Source organism: Chrysochloris asiatica, unplaced genomic scaffold, assembly GCF_000296735.1.
Source record: "Chrysochloris asiatica unplaced genomic scaffold, ChrAsi1.0 scaffold00086, whole genome shotgun sequence".
Classification (NCBI taxonomy): Eukaryota; Metazoa; Chordata; class Mammalia; order Afrosoricida; family Chrysochloridae; genus Chrysochloris; species Chrysochloris asiatica.
In genome coordinates this window covers 11,993,158-12,005,624 of record NW_006408604.1, presented here as the reverse complement: position 1 = coordinate 12,005,624, position 12,467 = coordinate 11,993,158, and the positions used below count along the sequence as shown (strand labels likewise).

At 38.6% G+C, this 12,467-nt stretch overlaps 1 protein-coding gene across 1 annotated transcript in view; it reads left to right on the top strand.

Moving 5' to 3' along the window:
- LOH12CR1 (loss of heterozygosity, 12, chromosomal region 1) overlaps nucleotides 1-12,467 on the top strand; it is a 140,453-nt gene that overhangs the window by 84,177 nt on the left and 43,809 nt on the right. Inside the window, exon 3 of the mRNA XM_006866053.1 lies at nucleotides 9,708-9,865. Coding sequence (XP_006866115.1) covers nucleotides 9,708-9,865 — 158 coding nt within the window. The remainder of the gene's footprint in view (nucleotides 1-9,707; nucleotides 9,866-12,467) is intronic.

The window sequence follows — 12,467 nt, the reverse complement described above, 5'->3', positions numbered from 1 at the left end:
GTTCTTTTTGACGATGAATGCAACACCATTCCTTTTCAATTTGTCATTCCCTGCATAGTAAACCATGTGGTTATCAGATTCAAAATGGCCAGTACCAGTCCATTTCAGCTCACTAATTGCTAAGATATTGATGTTGATGCATTCCATTTCATTTTTGACAACTTCCAATTTTCCCAGATTCATACTTGATACATTCCTTGTTCCAATTTTCAATGGATGTTTACAGCTGTTTCTCTTCATTTTAAGTTGTTGCAGGTTCTGTGCGCTTTTCTCCCCCGAACTTAACTGTATTCATGTCATTATGGTCAACTCTCCTTTGAGGAGGCATTTTTTTCCCCAGTCGCATTCTAAGTGCCTTCCTACCTTCCAGTCCTGTATCTGACAATGTTTCTCTGCTATTCATAGAGTTTTCAGTGACTAGCGATTCGGAAGTAGTTTGTCACTTTTCTTCCTAGTCTGTCTTTGTTTTGTAGCTCATCTGAAACCTTTCCACCATGGGTGACCCTGCTGGTTATTTAAAACACTAGTGGCATAGCCCTCAGAATCACAGCAACTCAAACCACCACAGCACGACAGACAGCATGAGAGCTGTGAACATAGGTGTGCATATATCTACTCATGTTATGACTCGTAATTCTTGTGCGTAAATACCAAGTAGAGGAATTGCTGGATCATAAGGTATTTCTATTTCCAACCCTTTGAGGGAACGCCATATTGCTTTCCAGAGAGGTTGGACCATTTTGCAGTCCCACCAGCAATGCAGGAGTGTCCCAGTCTCTCCACATCCCTGCCAGTATTATTTACTGTCCTCTACTTTTTTGATCTTTACTGTTGTTGCTGGTGTGAGATGATATCTCATTGTTGTTTTGATTTGCATCTCACCATCGGCTCCTTAGAAACCCTATACAGGGTTGCTATGGGTCGGAATCGACTAGACGGCACTTCACAACAACAACAATGGCTAGTGATCATGAACATTTCTTCATATGTTTGTTGGCTGCCTGAATCTCCTCCTTGTTGAAGTGTCTGTTCATGTCCTTTGGCCATTTTTAACTGGTTTATTTGTCTTTTTATTGTAGAAGTGTTGTAATTACCTATATATTTTATAAATAAGTCCCTTGTCTGATGTGTCATTGACAAAGATTTTTTCCCATTCTGTGGGTTCCCTTTTTACTCTTCTGGTGAAGTTTTTTGATGCACATGTTTTTAATTTTTAGTGTGTCCCAATCATCTATTTTGTCTGCTTTTGTTTGTGTGGTTTTCAAAATGGTTTGTAGTCTGTGTATTCCCTGAATTAGTGCCCTCAAATTTGTCCCTATGTTTTCATTGATGGCCTTCATAATTCTGGAATTCACATTTAGGTCTTTAATCCATGTTGAGTTGGTTTTTATATAAGGCGTGAGGTGAAGGTCTTGTTTCAATCTTTTGCATATTCCATTTCATTTTTGACAACTTCCAATTTTCCTAGATTCATACTTCGTACATTCCATATTCCAGTTTTCAATGGATGTATACAGCTGTTTCTCTTCATTTTGAGTTGTGTCCCATCAGCAAATGAAGATCCCACTGGCTTTTCTCCCACAGGCTTTACTCCATTTGTGTCATCATGGTCAACTCTACATTGAGGAGAAAGCTCTTCCTCAGTTGCATTTTGAATGCCTTGCAACCTGAGGGGCTCATTTTCCGGCACTATACCTGACAGTGTTTCTCTGTTATTCATAATGTTTTCAGTGAGTAAATATTCGGATGTAGTTCGTCACTCCTTCTTCCTAGTCTGTCTTTGTCTGGAAGCTCATCTGATACCTGTCCACCATGGGTGACCCTGCTGGTATTTAAAATACATATGGCCTAGCTTTCAGAAGCACAGCAACTCACAAGCCACCACAGTACAACAAACTGACAGATAAGTGGTGGGGGGCAAATTCTAGAACCCCTTTAGGTATTCCAATCAGTTATAGCCTAAAGACCAGCCTACAAATTTTCTGTAATCATGTTTCCCAACATTACTTTCTATCCCACTCAAGTGTCTATTTTACAATAGTAGGCAAGGGAAACCAATATCCTTAAGACAGTCAAGCATTTTAATATTATTTCTCCTCTTCAAACTATGCCTAGATCCATGTATCACAGAGCCCTGTTGTTCCAAGGCTGAGCATGCATCACTATTTACCTCTGTCCCACTTACCCTATGCAAACCTGTCTCAGTGTTCCCATATCTATCTTTGTCTTCCACCTCCTCCCCCTCTTTGTATTCCCCTCCCCAACACCAGAACTAAACCCCCACCCCAACCCCACTGTTGTGGGTACTTTATATTCCATTAACTCTTCCCTCCATTTAAGACAGTTTATTTTGTCTTGTAATCTACCTGTTAGGTCAGATTTTTAACTCAACAAATACCTGTTTCATGTGCATCATTATATTGAGCTAAAAAAGGATTAGGAAACTGAAAGCAGAGACCCTATTCCTTAATGATAGTTAGGAAGACATAACTTACAAATATATTTTATTTATCATGAAAAGCTAACCATAAATACATTGATGAATGTCCTTTGTGCAGTATTAGTAGTAATGAAGTGTCATGATACTGAAAGTTTTTTAAATGGCTCAGTTGAGAAAAATAGAGGTGCAGTAGATAGGACAAAATGTTAATTGGTGAATCTAATGGTGAGTATTTGGACATAATCTTGTTCTATTTTTGTCCTACTTTTCTCTATACTTGAGTTTTTTCATAAGGACATAGAGGAACTTGCTTTTACTAAACAAGAGCCAGGAGTGAAGGTGCATCCTGTAGACCTGGGGTTCCTGCATTGTCAAGCTCCTAGATACAGGAAACGATTGGTATCAAGACACCTGAAGATCTCCAAGAAATGCTGGGCCTGCAGATGCTGAAAGGAGTCAAGGACGTTTTTTAATAGCAGTGCTCTAGATCCAGACTTCTAGCCTCCCAAATGAGACTTTCAGTAAGCCAACAGAGGAATTAAATTTGCCTATTTCCAATATTGAGGAATATTCCAATATTGAAGAAGTCTGTAACATTGCTGGTGGCCACAGATTGAAAAACTTGTCACCCCCACCATCATTAAAAGAAATATCTTTGGTCCAGTTGGAAAAAATGAGCCTTGCACACCAAATGTTGAGATGTGTTGCCATTCTTGGCCAGACTTTGACTACAGGGTTGTTTGAGACCCTCCCTTGTTGGAACATGAAGAATGATGATGCATACCCTGGCAACCCTAGTGGAATCCAATGTCTTTGGTTGCCATGGCTCAGAAACATAACTCAGGCTCGTTTAAGGTGCAGTTTTGCTCTTTGCGTCTGAAGCCCAGTGAAAGGATGACTGTTGGTGAAGAGGGAGGAGGACCTCCTATGAGCTGTGTTTGAAGGACCAGGAGAAATTCATGCACTTGAAATGCGCCTAGAAGAAAATGTCCACGGAGATTTCATTTCTTATCAACACTAAATAGTAGACATTCAACTTAACATATTGGACATAGATACCATTAAGACAAAGAAACTCTGGTAGCGTAGTGGTTACGAGGCAGGCTGCTAATCTCATGGTCAGCAGTTCAAAACTACCAGTGGTTCCACAGGATAAAAATGAGGTTTTCTGCTCCCATAAAGATTTGTGGCCTCAGAAACCCTATACAGGGTCACTATGAGTCAAAACTGAGTCCATGGCACATCACCACCACCACCATTAAGACAATGACTAATTCCAATGGAATTAACAGTAAACTCACTTCTTTTGTAATTAATAGTCATTGGGAAGTCTGGAGAGTAGATACAGAAGGAATAGATCTGGATGATGGGAGTCCCTTGGGGGCAGGGGTGGGCCTAAAGAATGATGAGACTTTGGAAGCTTAGGCCAGTGATTAGGAGTGTAGAGTGGAGAGATTTATATAAAGATAAATTTTGTTGTGTTGAAGAGCACTCCTGGACAGCCTGTGCAGTGGGTTTAAGTGTGACCCCATCCCATTCTATTCAGTGTGTGTTTCATGCTTCCAGAAAATCACTTTACTGAAGCATTTACATTTATTGAAATACCTTGAATCTAGAGGGATAGAAGAAAACACAAGTGATAAGTCTGTCAACCTTGAACCTGAAGTCTTATTTCCAGATCTTTGAAATCAGAGGGTAACAAAGTGGAATCTTTGCGTACTTCCTTTCATCTGAGAATAATATCATGATAAATGGAGAAAGGATTGAAGTTGTCAAGGACTTCATTTTCCTTAGATCCACCATCAACACTCATGGAAGCAATAGTCAAGAAATCAAACAACATATTGCACTGGGCAAAGCTGCAGCAGAAAGTCCTCTTTAAAGTGTTCAAGGGCAAAGATGTCAGTTTGAGGACTAAGGTGCACCTGACCCAAGCCATGGTATTTTAAACAGCCTCATACGCATTTGAAAGTTGGTCAGAAGTAGATCTTTTGGATTAGAGTCAATAGGATTTTCTGATGGGTTGTGGTAAGGGAAAGGAAAGAATCAAGGATATTGTATAGATTTTTGTCTTGAAAAAATGGACATGTGACCATGCTTACTGAGATAGGGAAACATAAGTCAGTAGAGGTTTATGGAGGTGGGGAGAGTCAAAAGGTCTATTTAGATCATTGTTAATTTTGAGATGTCCATTAGGAGTCCTGGTATGGCACTGTAGGATAAGCACTAGACCACAAGATTAGTTTGAACCACAGGTCGGTAGTTCAAACCCACCAGCTCTCCTTAGAAACCCAATCAGAGTCATTATGATTCAGAACAGACTCAATAGCACTTAACAACATTAGGTATCTAGAGTCCTGAGTAGTAGAAATGGTTAATGTGCTTGGCTACTAACTGTAAGGCTGGAGATTCCAGCATATCCTGTGAGATTTTCAAATAAATGCCTGGCAGTTTCATTCCAAAATACCAGTCATTGAGACCCTGTGAAATACAGTTATACTCAAGGGGTCACCATGAGTCGGAATCAATTCCACAGCACTGTTTGTTTTTTAATTAGTCATCCAATTGGTAGTTTCCAGAGCACTTGGCTATGTGAGTCTAAAACGCTGTGGGTTAATGGTCTGGACTGCAATGTCAGTTTGAACCACAGGGTTGGCAGTTCAAGCTCACCAGCTACTCAGAAACCTTGTTACAGGGTTGCTATGAGTTGGAACCAACTCTACAGCACTTAACAACAACTAAAGGTGGGTGTCAGGGTGTCCTGGTGTGGTGCTGTAGGATAAGCAGTGGACCACAAGGTCAGAGGTTCAAGCTCACCTGCCACTCCTCAGAAATCCTGTACAGGGTTGTTATGAGTCAGAAGCAACTCGACAGCACTTAAAAACCACAATGTCAGGGCTTAAAGATATAAAATTGAAAGTCATTGGCATATGGATGGAATTTTAAATCATCGGCAGATGAAATTTTGGAGGTGGGGATATTAAAAAATTTGGAGGGAAATCCAGAACCAAACTAAAACTCTCCAACATTGAGAATGTTTGTGGAAGATTGGGAGGCAGGGAAGTGGGCAGTGAGGGAGGAAACACAGGGAATGGGTTTTACAGAAGCTACTGAAAAGAGGAAGCAGTCTAACTGTATTAAATGCTGCTGGAAGGTGTAATAAAATGAAGACAGAGATGTAACCTTTCAGTCTAATATGATTTTCACTAGTAGCCTTGACAAGAGCAGGTTTATAGGAGTAGAAGCACAATTGGATATATTTAGTTTCTAGTCACTAGGTACATACTAGGTGGCAATCTACAAGGACAGGTAGACAATATACAGTATGATATACAGTGTGACAATGTGTACAGTATGATGGAGTTCTGAACAGGGGTCAGCATAGTGATGGGTACAAGAAGGGCACAGAGAATTTCTAAAGAAGGTTATAACTACAGTGCCGCCTAGATTGGTCCTGATAATATAGGGGCAATGGGGAACAGAGCCTCAAATTCTTTGAAAATAATTCAGAGTCACTGGATTGATTGAGACTAGAAGATTCCCCAAGACGATTGCCCTGAGATAGTCTTAGCAATCTTGAATTAAAACAAGCTAGGTCACCTTTTAACTAAATACCAGATTGAGTACTGGGGTACCTTAAAAAAAAAAATCATATATATGAGATCAAATGATCAACACTTACTTTGAAACAAAGATGAGAAGGTAAGGGGACAGTGTAACTAGATTACTAGAAATGGAACACCAGGACAGAAATAATGAGCATGTTCATGCTTTGTAAAGAATGTAACCAGTGTCACTGAGCAACTTTAGTAGATATTGTTGAACGGAAATTTAAACTACTGTGTAAGCCTCAATGAAATGTAAAAGGAGCCCTGACAAGAGTTTAAGAACCATTGCAGTGGTCTCGTAGAATGTACTTGATCAGTCAGTAGGCTTACCCTTTTAGTCAGGGGTTTTTTCTGTGAGACCTAAGGCAAGTCATTTAGCCTCTTTACTTGATTTCTTCTTCTGTAAATGGTAATAATTATTCTGTTCTATGCTTCTTAAATAACTCCTGGTATGGCACTGTAGGATCAGCATTGGACTTTGAACCACAAGGTTATCAGGTCATACCCACCAGCTACTCCTCAGAAACCCTATACAGGGTCACAATGAGTAAGAATCTACTCGACAGCACTTAAAAACAAATAACACTCTTTAATGAGAAGATCATTTTATTTGAAAGGATGTAAAAATATATGTAAATATAATGGAACTTAGTAGTTAATACAACTAAACTGTAATCAAGGTGCATTGATCATTACTGGTGATTAAAATGTGAAAGTTGAAAGCAAAGAGGAAGGATTCAAAGTTGGAAAATATGGCTTGGTGATAGAAAAGATGCTAGAGATAGCATGACACAATTTTACAAGGCCAATGCAATATAATATAAAATTATACTTTTTAACAATATAAAAGGCATCTAGGCATGAGAACCTCACCAGATAGAACACGCAACAATCAAATTAACTACATCTGTGGGAAGAGACTGTGGAGAAGCTTATCAGCCAAAACATGGCCAGGGGCTGACTGTGGATCATTAATTGCTAATATGCAAATTCAAGTTGAAGCTGAAGGAAATTAAAACAAGTCCACCAGAGACTAAGTATGACTTTCAGTATATCGGCCTTAATTTAGAGATCATACCAAGAACAGATTTGATGCATTAGACACTAATGACTGAAGACCAGAAGAGCTGTGGGATGACATCAAGAACATCATTCAGGAAGAAAGTAAAAGGTCATTTAAAAAGACAGGAAAGCAAGAAAAGACCACAGTGAATGTTAGAAGAGACTCTGAAACTTTCTCTTGAGCATAGAGAAGGTAAATCAATTAGAAATGATGGAGTAAAAGAGCAGAACAGAAATTTTCAATTGAGAAGACAAGTATTATAATGAAATATGTATAGACCTGGAGTTAGAAGACCAAAAGGGAAAAAATACACTTCAGCTGAAACAAATGAAGAAAAAAATCAAGCCTTGAGTTGCAAATTGAAAAATTCTATGGGCAAAACTTTGAATGACACGGGAAACACCAAAAGGATGGAATACACAGTCACTGTGCCAATAAGAATTGGTTGATGTTCAACATTTCAAGAGGGTAGTATATGATCAAGAACCAATGATAATAAGGAAGAAGTCCAAGCTGCACTGAAGACATTGGTGAAAAACAAGCCTCCAGAAATTTTGCCATACAAATTGAAGTGTTTCAACAAACTTAAGCAGGTCTGGAAGTGCTCGCTATCGATGCCAGTAAGTTTGGAAGGCAGCTACCTGGACAACTGATTGACAACAAAGAAATACGTATTTGTTACCATTACAAAGAAGGTTAACCCAGTGAAATTTGAAAATCATTAAACAATATCATTAATATCACATGCAAGTAAAATATTCCTGAAGATAATTTAAAAATGCTTGCAGCAGTACATTGACAGGGAACTGCCAGAAATTCAAGCTGGATTCAGAAGAGGACGTGAAATGAGGGACAGAATTTCTGATGTCAGATGGATCTTAGCTGAAAGAAGAGAATGAGAAAGATGTTTACTTGTGTTTTACTGACTGCAAAGTTATTTGTGTGGATCATAACAAATTATGGATAACATTAAGGTGAGTGTTAGAACACTTAATTTAATCTTGCTTATGACTTGTGTATAGACCAAGAAGCCGTTGTTAAAACAAGAGGATAGTGAATGTTTTAAAATAGAAAAGGAGTATACTAGGGTTGTATCCATTACACCATATTTATTCAATCTGTATGGTGGGCGAATACTTCCAGAAACTAGATTATATAAAGAACAACATGTCATCAGGATTGGAGGAAGACCCATTAGCAATCTGCTATATGCAGATGACAAAAACTTGCTTGTTGGCAGCGAAGAGGACTTTTAAGTATTTACTGATGAAGATCGAAGACTACAGTATTCAGTATGGATTGCACCTTAATGTAAAGAAATAAAAAGCTTCATAACTGGATCAGTAAATAACATCATGATAAATGGAGAAAATACTGAAGTTGTTAAATACTTCATTTTACTTGGATCTACATGAAAGCAGCAGTCAAGAAATCAAACGATGTCTTGTTTGACATAAGCCATGGTATTTTTAATTGCCATGTGAAGGTTGGACAGTCGATAAGGAAGACAGTAGAAGACAGTATGTAGTTGAATTATGGTGTGGTGTTGGAGAAGAATATCAAAAGTGCTATGGTTTGCCAAAAGAGCAGATAGATTTGTCTTGGAAGAAGTGCAACCAAATGCTCTTTGGAAGGGCAGACTGTCTGTCATACCTTGGGCGTTACCGGGAGGGATTATTCTCTAGAAAAGCATGCTTGGTAAGTATAGGGTCAAAGATAAAGAGGAAGACCCTCAGTGAGATGGATCGACACAGTGGCTGCAAACACAGATCCAAACATTACAACAGTTGTGAGAATGGTGCAGAACTAGGCAATGTTTTGTTCTGTTGTCCATAGGGGTCTCTATGAGTCAGAAAGGACTAACAACAACAACTAAACTGATGTTGAAAGCAAATATAAATGAGAGCTTCTGGTTTGTTAGCTGATGGTCTATTTACTTTTTAAATCCTTTCATTTCAGCGTATCCTCCTAGAAGATTTCCTTGTATAGTTTATTTCTTTCTTGATTTTCCAGATAAAAACATCTAACAAAGTTTTCAATTTAGAAGGCATTTACATTCCTGATACTTTGAACTAGTGTCTCATAAAAGATAAGTCAGGAACGATACTTTTGTGAAATACTAGCTATGTAACTTTGGTAAAGGTACTTAACCTCTCGGTCTTGGTATCCCCCTTTGCATGGGGCTAATAATATCTTACTTTCTAGTGCAGTTATGAGTATGACAAGTAATGTATAGGAAGTTCTATGCCAAGTGCTTTGCACATAATAAACCCACTCCTGTTGATTCCTACACATAGCAATCATATAGGACAGAGTAGAATAGTCCCATAGAGTTTCCCAGACTGGTCATGTTTATGGGAGCAGACAGCGTCATCTATCTCCTGCAGAACGGCAGCTGGGTCCAAACTGCTAACCTATCAGAAGACTAATGCTTAACTCCCTGTACCAACAGGGACCTTGGAACATAATAGATAATGCCGCAAATTGTTATTGTTATTACAATTAAAATAAAACAAAAGTGAATTAAGCTACTTTGTAATTCAAAGTTTATTAACAGTAAACTTGCATTTCTTTTCTTTTTTTTCCTGATTTGAAGGTTTGTTGAGTGGCCAGACCTCCCCAACAAATACCAAATTGGAGAAATTGGATTCTCAGCAGGTGTTGCAGCTCTGCCTCCGCTATCAGGATCACCTGCATCAGTGTGCAGAAGCTGTTGCTTTTGATCAGAATGCTTTGGTTAAACGAATAAAAGAGGTAATGTATTGTGGCAGAAATGACATTGCTGATGTTTTACTGAGTCTGTTTCTACTGGGCAGAATAGCCAGTGACCCCAGCTATTTGGGAAATAGTCATTTCTAATATGTTGTTAAGTGCTGTCGAGTCAGTTCCGACTCATAGCAACCATGTATAGGGTTTCCGAGGAGCAGAACTGACAACCATGATATTTGTCTCCATGGTTTTGGGAATACTGTCTTCCCTAGCAGTAAAATGTAATGGTGAAAAGAGTAGTTCCAGAGTTAAAATCCTGGTTAACCACTTATTTGCTTGGGCAAGTTATTTCATTTCTCTTTGTCTCTGTTTCCTCTCCTGAAAAATGGGGCTAACAGTAGTGATTTATCCTAGGGTTGGGAGTCCTGGTGTGGAGATTTAAGATAAGCACTGAACTGCTAACTGTGTGCTTGGCAGTTCAAACCTACCAGCTGCTCTTTGGAAATCTTATATTGGGTCAGAACCGACTCTACGGTACTTAACAACATCTAAAGGTTGAGTGAAAACTAAATCACTAAATATTAGCTATTGTTATTGTTGGACTCCTGGTGTGGTGCCGTAGGATCAGCACTGCACTGCAAACCACAAGGTTGGCAGTTCTAACCTACCTGCTGCTGCTTGGAAACCCTGTATAGAGTTGCTGTGAGTTGGAATATTCTTGTTGTTAAGTACTGTCAGTTCTAACTCACAGCCACCCTATGTGAACAAGAGAATGAAACACTACCTGGTCCTGCACCATCCTTACAATGATTCCTATGCTTAGTATGTGTAAAATCCTGCCATACTAATTTGCTGTATCTAACATTATGTCTTAAGGAGCCTTGGTGGTGGTATAGGATAAGCACTGGACTGCTAATTGATAAATCAGAAATTCAAACCCACCAGCTGCTCTGAGGTAGAAAGGTGAACCTTCCTGCTACTGTAAAGATCTCCAGCCTCGGAACTCTACACAGGGTCACTATGAATCAGAATCAATGCGATGGCAGTCTTACGTCTTAGAATTGACTTGAGCTGTTTCTGTATAGAATGTATATTTTGTTCTCCAGTTAGGCCATCAGTTCTTTGAGAGCAAGATCCTTGATTTATCCTTTGATTATATACAAGGAATTGCTTAGATGGAATTGATATATGTATTTACCACACAAGATTTTTGTGAGGAAAGAGCAAGAGAATTCTTGCTGTGGGCTAATGCGTCAGACTGTGAAGTTGTTTGAACTGCAAGGTCAGTGGTTCAAACTGTCTAGTCTCTCCTTGGAAATCCTATACAGGGTGCCTGTGAGTCAGAACCAATCTACAGCACTTAACAAAAGAATAAGCACTTGAATGTGTCATTGACTGGGCTAGCCACTAAGCACAGCTCCAGAGGGACCATCCACATTGTACTCGACTTACATGTGAATGTCATCCCTGGAGTTTAATGAAATGACCCTGCCCTGGTTCTTGACTCTGGTGAGAGGAGAAAATGGAGATGGGGAACCACACAAGGAATGAGAATCTTTGTGAATTAATGATCAATTAGTAGTAGCGATTGCAGTGTACTTATTAGTTATATTGACATTTAAATCTGATGACACTTCCAACATTTTAGAATTTATCTTTCACAAAATAATTGTATGCATATACTCTTCTCTCGTGGATTAAATACTATTATTTGGAGAACTATTAAGTATGATATTTCATATTTGACAATGATGTGGCCTTTCAACTATATTATAAACTTATTCTTATATTAATTATACAGAGATGTTACATGTTAATTTTATATATTATTTAAAGTGCTTTGTTGGTGGTGGTAAATGCAGTCAAGTCAGTCCCAACACATAGCGACCCTTGGATAGGGTTTTTGACCACTGACTCTGCGGTTCAAACTGACCTTGTGACCCAGTGCTTATCCTACAGTGCCATACCAGGAAAGAGCTTTAATTTCCAAACATGAATGTGCATCAAAAGCATTTGAAATGTTGTTAAATACAGCATTCCCCTCATCCTGTATGTCCAGGATATGGTCTGTGAGTCAGTATTTTAATAAGCTCACCAACTGATACTGTTGCCATCTTCCATCAACTAAGTTTGGGAAACGAATAATTTAAAGTACTGTTTTCCAAAATAAATTCTACAAAATTATTGTTGTTATTAGGTGCCCTTGAGTCCATTCTGACTCCTAACAATCTGTTGTAAGAGAATAGAATTGCTCGATAGTTTTCTTGGCTGTAATCTGTATGGACGTAAAGTTATGTATGTAGCATTTTATATAGCCTTACTATAATGATCAAAATCAAGAAATTAACATTGGCACTATAAACAAGATGTCATGAAATTTCACCAGTTTTTCTGCTATACCCAACCACAATGCTATTTTATAGTTTATTGTTAAATAGTTAACAATGATGTTTCAGTAAGTACAGCTGAAGTACCTTTAAGAAAATACTGATGCCTAAGTCTGACTCCACATTAGTTAGATCAAAATCATTGAAGTGGGGTGAGGAAAGCTGGGTGTTGGTATTTATGAAAATGTCCTATGTGATTCTAATATGTAGCCAGGCATGAGAACCAGTGTTCTGGAGTATTGTTTTGTTTTGTTGTTTTT